This window comes from Amphiura filiformis, chromosome 8 (genome assembly GCF_039555335.1).
Source record: "Amphiura filiformis chromosome 8, Afil_fr2py, whole genome shotgun sequence".
Classification (NCBI taxonomy): domain Eukaryota; kingdom Metazoa; phylum Echinodermata; class Ophiuroidea; order Amphilepidida; family Amphiuridae; genus Amphiura; species Amphiura filiformis.
This window is the reverse complement of record NC_092635.1, coordinates 6,462,800-6,478,899: the sequence shown is the minus strand read 5'-3', so window position 1 is coordinate 6,478,899 and position 16,100 is coordinate 6,462,800. Positions and strand designations below refer to the sequence as shown.

At 37.4% G+C, this 16,100-nt stretch overlaps 1 protein-coding gene across 1 annotated transcript; it reads right to left on the bottom strand.

Annotated features, from left to right (window-relative positions):
- Positions 1-4,585: 4,585 nt before the first annotated feature.
- On the bottom strand, positions 4,586-6,901 carry LOC140158440 (uncharacterized). Its single transcript, XM_072181531.1, has 3 exons — positions 6,794-6,901; positions 5,641-5,908; positions 4,586-4,593 (listed from the first exon to the last, which is right to left on the bottom strand). Exons 1-3 carry the CDS (start codon positions 6,899-6,901, stop codon positions 4,586-4,588), a joined length of 384 nt encoding a protein of 127 aa, XP_072037632.1.
- Between the last annotated feature and the right edge of the window lie 9,199 nt (positions 6,902-16,100).

The window sequence follows — 16,100 nt, the reverse complement described above, 5'->3', positions numbered from 1 at the left end:
CCTGCTCTGAGAATATACCCAGCCCCATCCCAATTGTCCTAATGAATGGAATGGTGTGGCGCCACAAATAATGGAATTTGGGTGTCAGCTTCTGGTTTGACCATTTATCCTTGTAGATGGAAACAAGTTGGTTGATGTGAACGTACCGGTCTTTGCATGAACGCGCACGGTTTGCGAAATCAACAAAAGTTTAAAACCCAAATTCATCCGTGACCAAAAGTTCGTCTGTAAGCAATGATTTCCGAATATTAAATGGAATAGGGCATATAATGCGTCATGAAACTTACTTATTATGTCTTCCCAGCCGGCAGCCTTAGCTGCTGGACTTGCTGCTGGTTTTAACTTGCTGGGCTGAGGTGATGATCCCTGACTCATCCCCATTGTTTGGGGAGATGAAGCTGAAGATGTCGCAGACCAAGTTTGTCTTCTGTATGCGTGGTATAGGTATTGATCATATGGTAATGATCATCATGATTATATAGCCGCAGCATTGCTTTATTAACCTTCGCCGTGCATATTTTCAGGTCCTCACTTACTCGGTAGCATTAAGGTCTGGTGATTTAGACCGCTAGTCAAGATCATTCATTCATTCATTAATGCATATTTTATTTTGCCAATCACCAATCAATAATACAATGTAAAAATGTAATTCAATAATGATATTTGCAGAAGCAATAGTACTAATAGTGATAATGATAATAATATAAATCATGGTAATAAATAACCAATATAATAATAGTAACAATCCTGATAATAGGAATAACATGATGATAATAATAATAATAATGTACATGATATGGCGGGATGTACCAGGTTAATGGCACGAAATGGCCTGTTTAAAAAAAGAGATATAATAACAATTAAACTTTATACTACAGTGGAAACCCAGATTGAAAAATGGGGATGGTGGTAATCAATCAACAGACAATGTAGAAAGGGCTTTAATGCGCGTGTTTATAGAGGATGTAAATGGTGACATGGAACTGTGCCACAAGCTGAGCTGTCGGTGGGATTGAGATAGGAGTGAGAACAAGCCGATCTTTAATATTCTTATCTCTACAATATGATATCATGGGAGGTTCAGGAAATATTTCATTGGTAGAATGGTGGTCTTGAAGGGGTTTCCAATTCCGGATGATGATGTTGCTAATGGGTACGGTGTTGGGATGGTATGTTAATACCATCACTGGACGGGTAGAACATTACCTTTTGATGTTGTGCCATCATATTTTAACATCAAGTTATCTTTGCCCTCCAAATTCCTATTTCTTCAAGAATTATTGCTTTCATCTCGCTGGGGATTCTTGACATTGATCACATAGGGCTTGCAAGCTTGCATCCTGTTACCCTTTCTACAGCATATTTAATGGCATTTGAGACTTCCAGTTTAGGCACAGCGATGTTGTGTAATTGCATGGAGGGAGCCACACTTTCTTTAATATGTGGATTAATTTGTCCATCTTGTTTAGTTTGAATTTCTCTTGCTTCATTCATATTCTTCTTTTCAACAGCGATTTTCCAAGAACACATTTTCCTCCTGTCTTCATTAATGCCTCTCTCTCTCTTTACTCTCATCCGCTTTAACCCCGGGGCTTTGCCTGTATCACTCTCGCTCAGTTGATACTGCAATCTTCTCTTCAGCTTCTTAGACTCTCCCTGCTTACTCCTATATCTCCACTATACCATTCATCATTTCATTTTTTTTTCATACCTCAGTTTAATAACTTCAGCACACCAATTGGTAGTGGAATTCTTTCGTCCTTTTTGTACAGTATGTTTTGGTTTGTTTACTTTTCCAAGTATTTTGTACAAATGGTCCGTCTTCTTTTTTGATACTACTAGCTGTTGTTCCAAATTACTCTTGTGTGCTAACTGTGCTTCCAGCTGCAAGACCTTTATTCTTCCATTTCAGTTCTTCATTTGTCATCTTCAAACTAGTTATAAACCTCCTTGAATCGACCAGTTCTGTCTTCTCCATTATGATCTGATCAGGATTTTTTCGCGGAGGTTTCTTTCTTTACTCACTCTCTTCAAATACCTGAAGACTTGTACCATCCTTAAGTAATATTGATCTTTCCTTTTTATAGCTACATATATGTGACCGTCCACGGCGAATGAGCCGTAAATTCCTCCCCCGGTCAATTTTGTTTTATTCGTATTTAAAAATGGTATATCATTTGACTTCAAACGATATCCAGAAGCGAGGTTATGGTTTGTTAAACTTTGCTCCTTCAACAAAATTATAGCTTTTACGTTTTTACATGTATCTCTTTTTCAACATTGCTGGCAATATATATCAAACAGTCATAAAAGAAAAAAAAAACCATCCCCAAGTCAACGAGGTTTAAGAAAGTTCTCTCATTGTTAATTGTTGGTTATGCATACCTGTACAAAATACAATGCCTGGTAACCCACCACTTGAACAGGATTTAGCAAAAGCAAATAAAGACCAGAGCTATTAAAAGTTCTATAGCCGGCCATCTAAGGTAGATGCTTTTTATCCATTTCAACAATAGGATTATTGATTAGTTTTTGACTATCAAAATAAGACGGAAGTTGGACCAGCTTAAGTTATCGATGAATACGACCTTCGTACACATTTTACACCGTAACACAGAATACAATTTAGGGAATTTACGGCTCGTTTGTGCTGCCGGGTCACATATGTGCTTTTTTAATCAGGAGATTGGTATGCTCTTTGTAACAAAGAGTTCCAACTTAGCCGGCTTTAATTTGCTGAGGTAACCAAGTATTTCATATGCCATTCCATTGGTAAATGTTCCAGACCAATTATGTAATGTGCTGATATTAATGCCTGGGACTCGATGGCTTCAACACATCAGTAAGGTTTGCATTCTCCATAGAGTTGTACATAAGTCATTATACATGTGAAATCAAAAATGTGTACAACTCTATGGAGAATACAAACCTTACTGATGTGTTGAAGCCATCGAGTCCCAAAGCCAATATCTCTCAGAAATGTTGTCCAAGGACATATCTTCAACATACCTGAAGTTGATGGTGGGGCAAAATGTCTGACATTGGTTTTCAGGGGGTTCAAAATGTACAAAAAATGTACAATTGGGGTTTTGCATGGGTAATATCTCAGCTAAAAGTATTCTAATAGGCTCAATATTGGATAAGAGTAATGTCCTACCAAAGGGCTCTGACTGGCAAAAAAATGGACAATAAAATTATTTTTACTTTTGGAGTTTTGACCCCCCAAAGTTGGTCTTGGATGGACGAAGTTGCATTTTGAGGGCCCTATATCTTTTAAAGTAAAGGAGTTACAAGTTTTCTGATGCCAGATTTGAATTCTACACAAATAAGTACCTCAGAATACATACTTTTCAAAGTTGTAAATGGTTCCCTTTATACATTTATGGACCTCCAAACATCGTCTTTCGCGTTGCGACACATTTTTTATGCTGACCCCCCCCTAAATTTCAAATTGATGCCACGGGAAAGCGAAATGGAGTATGAAGCTCAAATTTTCGGAATTTTACTATCTCATCAATATCTACCACCACACAGAAAAAGAAAACAATTGAAGAGGTGCTGCGGTGCACATCCCTGGAGTTGACATGGAATGGGTCAACAGCACATTTGGGCCCAATGGAACTCCCTAATTATTTGCCAATAACAAAATTCAGTTACAAATTTATAATTAATGAAATGACTTGCTGTCTACAACAACATCAAGGTGGTTTAGGAAGGGGCTTAATGGAAAGAAGGCAGGCTTCATATAATATCCTAATTTAGAAATGATAGAAATTTAGTAAAAAAATTAAAAACCTAAAATTCTTTAGTTAAAAGTACACAGACTAATGAATAAAGAATTTTCAAGAAAACTGGAACTTGGCTTTTAAAAACTATGTCATGGTTCAGATCAACCTTAACAAGTAGTTTTCTACCATTTAAGACAGCATGGTACATACAATTAAAAACACTTTTAAAGATTTGTGGAAGCATATTTTCAGATTTTATCTGTTCATAAAGATTTATTTTTAAAAAAGTGGTGCCTTATACTCTTGACAAGATTCCTGATGTTTTGTTGAGGTATTGCTTCAGCTTGGAGGATGTATCGCGCCAAACCATTTAAGGTTGTGGTGTCCTTAATTTTCTTTCCTATTCTCCTTTTTAACTGGTCCCATAGAGGCTCTATAGCATTAAGGTCTGGTAATTTAGGCAGCCAGTCAAGATGATTTATACCTTCCACTTCCAAGAAATGTTGGGCTACCCTTGAACAATGTGGATGTTCCAGCATACAGAAGGACTTGAGGATGCAAGATCTCGTCAATGTATCTTTGCCTAGTTAACCCTTCTCTGATGATCATGATGTCTGTCTTTCCTTCTGTACTTATCCCACCCCAGACCATAATGCAGTTCTTCACCTTTCCTTCTCCATTAATGTCAATGACCATCTATCCATCTGAGGCAAACTCTAGATTCATGTGTAAACCACCTCTGCAGATGGATCGAGTACAGCTGTTGAAAGCCGTGTTCATTCAATTGAAATTCTCACAATAGTTATTATTATTATTATTATAACACATTTATAAATCGCATAAACGTAAAAAACATCTCAATGCTCTAACAAGCAAAATGACAAAAGCAACAAACAAAGAGTACACATTACATTGCAAAATAAATAATGTGGGAAAAACATGACATAGTTAAACAAGGAAAGCAATTCTGTACAGGTGGGTTTTTAGCTGCGATTTGAATTGAGCAAGAGTGGGTGATTTGCGGATCTGTTCCGGGAGGGGTGTTCCACAGTATTGGGGTGGCAACAGCCCGTTCACCATAGGTCTTTGTTCGGGAACGGACAATTTGCAGATGGTCATTGGGACGCACATTCCCGGGCGCACATTACCTGACCTAAGGCCACGAGGTGGAATATATAGGGTGATCAATTCAGACAAATATGGAGGAGCTATAATGTGGAATGCCTTGTATGTGAGGAGGATGATTTTGAATTGGATTCTTTCCTCAATTGGGAGCCAGTGAAGTTGGTCGCGAAGAATGGGGGTTATGTGATCCCGCTTTTTGGTAAGAGAAATTAGGCGAGCGGCCATGTTTTGGATTCTTTGAAGTTTGTTTATGTCTTTCTGTGGGAGACCGTGTAGGAGAGAATTGCAATGATCAAGCCTGCTGATGACAAAAGCCTGGATGAGTTTGTGAGTGGAGTCCGGGTCAAGGTATTTGCGCAGCTTCCCAATCTTGCTCAATGCAAATGTAGTGCCGCGGCACAAGTTATTGACATGCTTGTCCATCCTAAGATGTTGATCAAAAACTGCACCAAGATTTCTCACTTGGGGTGTAGGATTGACAGCAGCTTCACCCACACTGATAGAAGGTAATTGGCGAGGCATTGCAAAACGAGAAGTGAAATGAATAATTTCTGTTTTGCTATCATTTAAAACAAGAAAATTAGAGGACATCCATGTTTTATGTCCTTAACACAATTCTCAATTTTCTCTATAGCGCTGTCCTGATTTTTGACATTGAAACTGATATACAGTTGAGAATCATCAGCAAACTTCATACAGGAGAGTCCATTGGCAGTAATAATGCTCTCCAGGGGGGCAGTATAGAGAATAAAACAAATGGGACCACACACCGACCCCTGTGGCATACCATAATCTATCTCTACAGGATGAGACAACACACCATCAACAAGGACACTTTGACTCCTGTTTTGAAGATACGAGGAGAACAAGTTGAGTGCAGAGCCTCCGACACCATAGCGTGATTTCAACACCTTATGGTCTATGGTGTCGAAGGCTGCAGTTAAGTCTAGGAGGACCAGAATGGTCTCACCACCTTGTTTATCAAGATCCATGAGGATGTCATTATACACACAAGTTAAGGCAGTCTCAATACTATGGTACTGCCTGTACGCCGACTGAGAAGAAGCAAAAAGATTGTTAGAGTTTAAATACTCAACATACTGCTTCATAGCACAGCGCTCTATGACCTTACTCAGAAATGCCAAGTTAGAAATAGGCCTGTAATTTTTCATTGTTTCTGGGTCGAGACTGGGCTTCTTCAGGATTGGCGTAACAAGGGCAGATTTCAGAGCATTGGGAAAAACACCCGTTTTAAGAGACATATTGGTAATTGCTGTGATATGTGGCAAAAGCAAATCTAGATTGTCTGCTATCAAACAAGCAGGATCAAGTGAACATGATTTAATTTTTGATCCCTTGATAATTTCCAAAACCTCGTCTTCGGTCACTAGACAAAATTTGGTAAAAGAGCTACTACACGATTCCTCGTTGAGCCCTGCATCAGAGCAATGACTCTGTTGTTTTGCAGCAAGAGTACAACGGAGAGTCCTAACTTTGTTGTCGAAAAATTCTGCAAAATCTTGGACATGGTTCTCCTTAGAGCTGTGGGAGGGGAGCACCTGTTTTGGTTTGTGCACAGACAATCTATCAATGACACGGAAAAGTTGTTTTTGGTCACAGTTTTTGATTTCAAGTTGATGATACTCTCTCTTGGAAGCATTAAGTGCTTCTTTGTATACTTTACATTTTTCAGTAAGTATTTGTTTGTGAACTGTCAAACCCGTCTTTTTCCACTTGCGATCAGCTGCACATTTAGCACGTAAGAGGCTTGTACAACAGCTGTAGTATGGTCTACAAAAAATGTAAGCTGACGGATGTTTCCATGTTCTATTGCAACCGTTGAGAAGAAAGACCAACACTTTGTTGTGGTCCCTTTCTTCAGGACATGCTGCTCCATAATCGACGAAACCCTGGAATTTATGCAGATGGTTGTCCTATACTTTTTCCTTCTTAATTGCCATTGTGTCTATTACGAGACTGTAGTCTTTCAAGAGGATGTCTCCTGAAGCGTTGTTGCCGATACACTTAATCACATCCATTTGGTGCATGCTGACTTGCTGGTGGTGTTCAGCACCAAAATTCAACGTCAAGCATAAGTTGGGTGATTTTGGCTTTAGCTACTGCTTTTTCATATGTGACGTGTCATGTCAAAAGCAGACATCTGCCCGGGGTGATTTTTTCACAATTTGGGTTTGTTTCGAATTTGTGATGTTATTAACGTTAAAAATATTGTCTGATAGTTTCAGACCGGAATATAACTGGCATCTTGTATTTTGTATTTTGTGAGACATTTTTCAAGGTAATTCCTACTCTGACCTACATTGACATTCTGAAAAATGACACTGGACTGGAGGCAGCAGACTTCAAGACAGCAATGGAGGACACGAGACTGCAGTCTTTCAAGAGGGTGTCTCCTGAAGCGTTGTTGCCGATACACTTAATCACATCCATTTGGTGCATGCTGACTTGCTGGTGGTGTTCGGCACCAAATTCAACGTCCAGCATAAGTTGGGTGATTTTGGTTTTAGCTACTGCTTTCTTATGTGTGCTAAACCGTGGAGGCAATGGATTCAGCAAACAGGCGCGATTCATCATCTGTACTGCTGCTGTTAGTAAATTGCTTCAAAATAGACGTTTGTGCTTCTTGAGCACTTGTCAGTGCCGAAAGCATCTGCTTATCAACGTCGTCAGCCGCTGATTTTCTCTTTCTTTTGGCCACAGGAATGTATGACGCTGGTGGGCCTGATGACTGTGAAGGGACCGACGTGCCATCCGTCTCTACCACTGGCTTGACTGGTACATCAGCATTGGCATCCTCATGAAGGTCACTCTCATGATCATCGTTGCCTTTGTCTTCGTTGTCTTGGACTTCAACGTTAGAAGTTGATCTGAAAATATAACAGGTGCATATGTACCGTTTAGTACATTCTCTGATGGAATGGTTGGTGTACACTCGACTGAGTTGAGCGGCCTCCGAGATGACACTCATTAAGCTTCCACTGGTGTTGTGCCCCAACGGTGAATTGTCATACCACGGGCCATTCTGAGGAATGGTGCTCTTTGGACGCTAGCTTTGAGTGCTAGCTTTGACAGATAAAGTGCTAGAGCCTTCACAGGGCATGTGTCGTCATCGGTCTCATACACCTTCTTGTTGCGCTGATACTTCTCTTTGAGCATTCCGGGATGATTTTTTTCATGCTCGTTGTAGGTCATGGTGATGTACCGCTTTCCTGATGCATCCGCTCTAACTACAAATGCGTCCTTCTTCAACTCCCTCAAACCTTCTCTGCCGCGTCTACAAAACATGTATTGCAGCGGAAAAACACTGCAAGCTGACAGGATGGTCACAACTTAAAACATCACTCGAAAACAATGTGGCCATATCTTCTTCAGATATGCAAGGATGGTTGGTGGTGTTGTCATCGCCATTTCTCTTCATTTTATTTAGGGGTCCATTGGACACATTATTGGCAGGTTGGAACATTTCATTTCGCCCCTCATTATACTTAAGGTCCAGTTAAATGGTGGTGAAGTTAGATGCATTGTACTGAACAATATCTCATTCACAATATTTTCTTGAAAGTAGCTCTATCTGATGTTAATTTACATCCAGTAAATTTTCCAGTAAAAACAAAAGGAAAACCAGACATTCATGAATACAGAATCAGAGGGCAATATGAAAAACGTCACTAGTAGAAGAAGAAGCAAGATCAGAAACTTTACTCCACAAGTGTCTAGTTTCAAGAGAGAAACTGCAGCTTTGAACTTGATGATTGGTCAAAGCAATTTGCACAATATGCCATGAAATCATAAAAAGCAGGAGAATGGACCGTATACAAATTAATGAAAAATGAGAAAAGTGTTGATGGCTGAACCATTTTAACATTTAAATGGTTGTGGCATTATGGAACCAATGCAAATCAACTTCTTTGTGTGTAGGAGAAGGATAATCTGATGATGATTGCTTATCTTAGGCAAGTAACACATAAAATGAAATAAAAAAGAACAGAAAAAAACCCCATAACAACAAGCCAAAATGCCCATGTTTACAAGGGCATGTCTGTTTCACATTCACAGTCCATAATATTGAAACTGAAAATATTCTTCATGTGTAGGATTAGGAGAAGGATAATCTGACGATGGATCTGGATCATAATAATAATGATAATAATAATAGAAAAATAATAAAGGACATTGTTATGCACTGGTATCCATCAAAAAATAATGCTCATGGCACATTGACATCTATATTATTAAAGTAACAATGACAAAGAAACAAAATGAGTAAACTGAAATGAATCCACAAATCCCTCATATTAGTAGACATATTAATTCACAAAAATTTTAATTTGAAAACATCAGGCCAATTCTGCAGTTCTACCAATAACCATCTTGCATTGTGTCTGTTTGAGTGGCCATGATGCTCCCTTACATACTTTAAGAGGAACTCTTGCTTATAATTAAAATTGGAATTAGCAATATAAGAAAATGGAATAGTCATTGAAAGAAAAAATTATTGATGATAATAATAATATTAGTAATAATAATAAATGATAATAGTAGTGGTGGACCAACAACACTTTGTTGAGGGTGCTGACTGCTTAGCTGGATGAAGTTGCTGCAGCACTTCCTCTGCTACTGATATACAAATCCACTACGAGGGGCGGTCAGTAATTAATGAGTTGACTTGTAACCATTATTTTCATGGCATTTCACTATGATCACATAAGACCAACACTTCCTTGGCCATGTGGTCCTTTTCTTCAGGACATGCTGTTCCATAATCGACAAAACCATGGAATTTATGCAGATGGTTGTCCCAAACTTTTCCCTTCTAAATTGCCATCAATTTGCAGGAGAGCATAAAATAGCTCTTTTGGAGCCTTCAAGGAGAGCTGTATAGAGCATTTACAATAGAATGTAAAAAAAGAATGACCAACTAAGGAGAGCTAAAATCGCTCTCCTATATCGGATTTAAGGAGAGCAGTAGAGAGCAATTTCAAAAGGCAGTCCCTGCATAAAAACAAAATAGGATAATGCGACACATGAAGGGTTTTCACAGATCACATCACAATTTAGGTTGCTGTTCATTTATTTAAGATCCAGGATTTTGAGACAAATCAAATTTCTTGTCTTAATATCATGATAATACTCCTTGGACTGTCCTTTGGCTTTTCACAGTTAACAAAACTCCCAAAATGGAAATCAAATGGTGCACCCCTTTATAAAAAAAACTTACATAGAATGCAAGTGCCCATTTGCGGTACAGATAATATCTAATCGTCTTCTGTGGTTTCCGCTTCTTCGTCATTAATTCAGCTCTTGCCTTCACCTCTTCTTCAAATCTATTAACCACCTTGTTGACATGACATCAACTTGAGGAAAAACAAGATGGCATATATTCATTATTCTTACCTGTACAAATATTGAGTCACAAAATGTAATCCGTCCATATACATCATTAACCGTAGTTAAGTAATTCTTATTCTCATAATGAGACTAAAGCTCTCACCAATTATTGTACGCTTAGGAAGTACCCAAAAAATAAAAGTTTTTTCAATTAAAAAAAAAAGAAGTTTTAGGCCCTAAATTACTTGTTATTCAAGTTTTGAAACCGGAGAAATACTGCTTTAAGCTGAATTTATACTCGCAGGGTCATCAAAAAATCGGAAGTCCAGAGTTGACGGCTGGTCGACCTGCGGACAATGCTCAAAAGGTACTCAAGTGGTATTGGTACTTCTTGGCTAATTTCTCCTACATAGTCAAAGATGTTTCAGGGTGAGACAATTGAATATATGAATTCAAAACCCACCCAAGTCCATCAGTTAGATTTACCTGGTCAATATGGTTAGTTTTACGTGCAACATTTTGTTTCAACATATCAGGTCTGATAGACCTTTGCCAAATCCATTTATTCAAAACTATGTGGCATTTAAACAATGAAATTGCCTCAGTTGTTGTTCCCATCCGTTGACATCTATGATAGGCATGCATGCATGCATGTTAGACATAATTGGATAAAATAAAAAAATTATCTGAAATAAACTACTTGCTCTCTTGGAAAAAGAAATAATAATATTGATAATAACAATAATATTTTTTTTACTCCCCAACCATTTTATTAACATAATCATTGTCAAAATGGTCCATTTTCTGTGACATATTTGACGATCAATTATATTGATACAGACTTTATAGTTTCAGTTTTTATTTTTCTGATGAACTCTGTTGTTGCGGAGCTTTCTGCGAAGTTTGGGTTCTTCATATCTTCTCTTACATGATCGAGCGCATCAGCGACGGACCTACTGAATGTCTGTGCCGCTAACCTGACTTTCATCTTGTTCTTTCCCAGCAATGTGTCGTTTGGACAACCTGTTACCTAGCTTGATCCCAGCTCCTCCTCTAATTGATGTAATTATAAGCTTTTGATATACTGCCCTTTGATGGTTCCCGAACCATAATGTACTACCTTCAGAGACCCCAGCATGTTCTTTAACAATTTAAGTATGTGTCAGGCATCCAAGATGACATTTATTTGTTGACCTCCTAGCAGATGTGCTGTGGTCTGATTTGTGTAGCTGCCATCGAAAATGGTGGATGCCAGATTCATTCCTTGCGATGTTACAACACATCCTTGGACATGTGGTCCTTTTCTTCAAGACATGCTGCTCCATTAACAACAAAACCCGGGAATTCATGCAGATGGTTGTCCCATACTTTTTCCTTCTTTATCGTCATCACGTCAATTACGAGACTGCAGTCTTTCAAGAAGGTGTCTCCTGAAGCGTTGTTGCCGATACACTTGATCACATCGATAAGGAAACCTAGGCTACACTCTACATGGTGAAGAATACATTCTTTCACTGTTGTTGACTCCATTGCCTGTATACTCTCACAAAATGCAATCACTCTGTTGTTTGTGCCTTTGTAGTCATCTTAAGTTTCTAAGTAAAATTTATTCTAATTTATTCTCCAATAGGTAAAAACAAAAATGACCGAATGTTTAAGAATGACAATAGTAATAATCTTGTGGCGGTGGGAACAATGGCTTTTAATAACTCACTGTGTAAGTTTGTGCATTTCTTCACACATGGGTTTGGTTAATATCTGTGCTTCTTCACTTTCTGCTCTTTTAACAGACGCTTGTACTTTGCATCTGTTGGCTGCAAATAAATGAAATAAAATTTTAATAAAATTTGAAATGAAAAAATTTATCTGAAATGAACTACCGTAAAACCCCGTCTACAAGGATATACCCAAGAAACGCCCTCAATAAAATTGGTTGCTTGTTGTATTTGGAGTTTGAGCAAATATATACTGGCACTGGGTGGCTATGCATTCCATCTAAGTATGTTGTAACACCAATCAATTGTATTGACATAATAACGACTGTTTCAGTATATCAGGATCGTATAGCTCAATTGATAGAGCGTCAGACTTTGGAACTGAAGACATGCTGAAGAGAGCATGATCCGGGCACCGGTTCCGTTTTGTGATTCTCGTTTAATTTGAACTTTTTGACATGTTCTTTTTATCTTTCTTCAAATCTACCTTTCTACTTTTAATTTTAGGTGCGTTTTTTTTTTTTTTTAGTTTTTTTAGTAATTTTGTGGTTTTATAGAAACTAGTAAAAGCATTTACTCTAAATAATAGCGAAACCCACGGTTAGACAGATGTGTTGTAACTACTTGTCTGTCCTCGTCTTTGCAATAAAAACCTATGTTGCACCTTTGTGCCATCCCAATTCTTGAGGTAGGGTGCGTTTTTGGCTTAAGCACGATTTTGTTTCTTCTTGAAATGAAATCAAAATAAATATTGTTCTGTTGCCACAATTGCAGTTTTTTCAATAAAAAAAATAGATGAGGAATAATAATTATTCCATATTTGAATCTATTGTCCCATCAAGAATAGAGTGTCTTCAAAAACTTCAATCAATTCATCTGACAAAGGAAACTATTCTGGTCATTCAATTTTGTTTCGCTTGCACCTGTTATATCACAGGCGTTGGTAGAGAAGGCACACTTCTCTTGTCTTCACCGAAGTAGTGATGTAAACACTAACATGATTAATTACCATAGCTAGCAATGGACATACACTATTTTTTGTTCCACTTGAACCCATACTATAGGCTATTCGCTGTCGATGTGGCGTAATTAATCGGATTAACTACCATAGCAATTGATGAATACAATTTGAATATATAGCCCTGCACTTCATCGTTCATGTGGCACCTATGCATTAAACCATAGTTGTCAAAGAAATGCTAATCACTCGCCATGTAAGATTAGTATTTATGAAAAGAGTGGTATTCAATCTATGTTTGGTGACATACGCGGGTGATTAGTGCAATCTGCTTGATGGTAGTTATTGCGATTATTACGTCACTTCGACAGCGAATTGTAGTATAGACGAATCCAACAAGCCAAGTGATGGTCAGAATTTATTCGCCATTATACGCTGGTGAAGTTATAGTAATCGGATTAATTACCATAGCAATAGGTGAAAACAATTTTGAACATATCGCGCTGCGCTACAAGCAGGTTACACTCATCACCTGTACTGTGTATGTCTGCAATCATAGATTGAATACAATACTGGTCTTTTCAAAGATCTTACAGGTGCAGCATGATATGGTTCAATGAAGAGGTACCGCCTGAGCGTATCAGTGTATAACGCGGTATATTCAAAATTGTTTTCACCTATTGCTATGGTAGTTAATCCGATTATTACGTAACCGCCAGCGTATTGAATAAAACAGGAGGATGTGAGTTCATAAGGGCAATGTCGGGATAGGTCACAATTGATGTGGAGAGATGAGAGGTCCGACCAACAGCCATAGCGATTCAACTAATTCCAGCGGACGGTCTGTGGCTAGTAAGGAATCGTCTTTGACCACATGCGCAGATCTGTCTCGTCAGGAAGATATTTAATATCCCGAATTTATAATAGGCCTATGCCTACCAGTTCCATCGTATAACCGATCTGCTAGAGAATATTTGTTACCATGTTTAATAAATTCAGTATTTATCGTATAATAAAATGTAGCCAAATGTATATTATGTGTCACACGGTTTTCTGCTGAACCACTAGCAGGCTATGTTACCACATCTATGACAATGACAAAGGTGAATTTTGATGATTTTTACGATCGTCCGGATGAGCAAATCACTGAATGGGTCTTTAGTTCCTCCTCTCCTTATCCTGCCAATATTATATGAATCAAAGAAAAATAAAGAAAAATAAAATTAAACAAGAAAAAAAAGACAAAGAAAAGAAACAATAAAAGAAAAACAATAGAATAAATTAAACTAAATATGAAAAAAAAAAATGATCACGAAAGGAGTCTTTAGAAAATGCAAGAAAATATAAATGAAAAGTTTGAACAATATTTTGTTTATAAAAATTTGTGTGACCGTGATGAGGCTCGAACTCACCATCTTCCGATCTAAAGAACCAAAGTCTTATGCCTTGCCAAGTGAGCTATGCTCGTGAGATGCGAAATAAAGATAAAATAATACATTGTATACCTGCTTGTGTCGGTAAATGATTTGCTCAAATTCCATAATGATATAATATTGTGGAGGGCGCTAGCGTGAAATATGCTATCATCACAGTCGCTTCTATTCCTTATAGACGGGTTTCTACGGTACTTGTTAATAAATGGAAAAATAAATAATATTAATAATAACAATAATAATACTAATAACAATTAATTTTCAATATAAGTTAAGAAAATCTTTTGTGAAAAAGCAGACAATTCAAAATGTTTTCTTTATTCCCCAACCATTTATCATTGTCAAAATGGTCTATTTTCTGTGACATATTTGGCTGCGGTTAAAAGAAGGACTATTGGCAGATTTAAAAAAAAACTATTGGCAGGAAAATGGGCTATTACTGGTGAAGTGTTTCCAGATTTTGTAGTTGTGCAGAGGTAAGGTTGTGTTTATTTTGATGGCATAATAATTACGTATGGGCACAAAGCTAAAAAAGAAATAGAAAGGAGACACATTTGAATCCTTTGACATGTTATCATTCATGCTATATTTTAATCATTGATAACAATAATAATGATAACAACAATAACAATTTATTTTTAATATAAGTTGATAAAATCTTTCATGAAAATCAGACAATTCAAAATGTTTTCTTCCCAACCATTTATTAATATATATGACCCATCACATCAAAACAGACCACCTAAAATGACATCTAACAATTAGATGCAGTAAAAAAAAAATTATGAAGCAAAACAAGCTCAAATTTAAATTTTTTCATCTTCTTTCATTGTTATTTGCTAATGAAGCCAACCACAAAATGGTTGGTTTGATGTGATGGGTCACATATCATTGTCATGTTGGATCGCAGGTTTGATGGGGGATGAAATAGCACATGGCCTGAACCAGAAAAATCCACAACTATCGTCAAAAACATGTACCTGTTTGTCATGGTGGCAGTACTTGTCATTGCATGGGATTTTTGCCATAATTAATTCAAGGTGTAGTTTGTGGGCATACTCAGTTTCAATATTTGAAATAGCAATTGCCCCGGTACGGCTCCAGTCATCTTTATCATTATGCAAGAAACCCTGTTTTGAAGCGGGCATCATTGAAGTCTTGCTTGATGTCGTAATACTTTTTCCAAATAAACCTACATCTACCAGATTTTGTTCACTTGCTAATATTAAATGATATTTACGATACCTTCTTGAATGTCATGCTTGTCAATGACTTCGCATCTACTTTTTATTTGCTGTAAGTGATCGCGAGTAGTTTCCATGGTATCTATCACCTTCAATGATGATTTTCGCATTTCAGTACTAGCAATTTGATTTGGTGTTGTTTTTGTTGCTGATCGAAGTTTATCCCACTCATCCCTAACTGAGAGTGGTGGTCTTTTGTTAATTTGTGTTGGATTTTCTGTAGATTTGTGATAGTTTTTGTTATTGGTATGGTGGAAAACTTTCCATTTGTTTGGCATGATGCTTGTTTTCACCAATTTCATTTGCCATTTGCATTTGAAATGAGTTGAATTTATTGACTTTGGTTTTTGTTTTAATAAGAGATTTTGTTTCCTACATGTTCCATGCTTGTTATAATAACAATGATAACAAGTTCTACAAGCATCTTGATTAGCAATAGAATGCCAATGTTGAGTATTTGTCGCATTGCACAAGGAGCATGTTTTGGAATTTTGAAGCAGTTGTATGTGACAACAACAGCATATAGATGTTAATTTTGGACAAATCTC

Excerpts from the sequence above, each read along its gene's own strand:
- LOC140158440 (XM_072181531.1), bottom strand. The coding sequence starts at position 6,901 with ATGCACCAAATGGATGTGATTAAGTGTATCGGCAACAACGCTTCAGGA. Across the intron at positions 5,909-6,793 it reads TGGCAATTAAGAAGGAAAAA|TCGGCGTACAGGCAGTACCA; the intron begins GTATAGGACAAC and ends GCTTCTTCTCAG.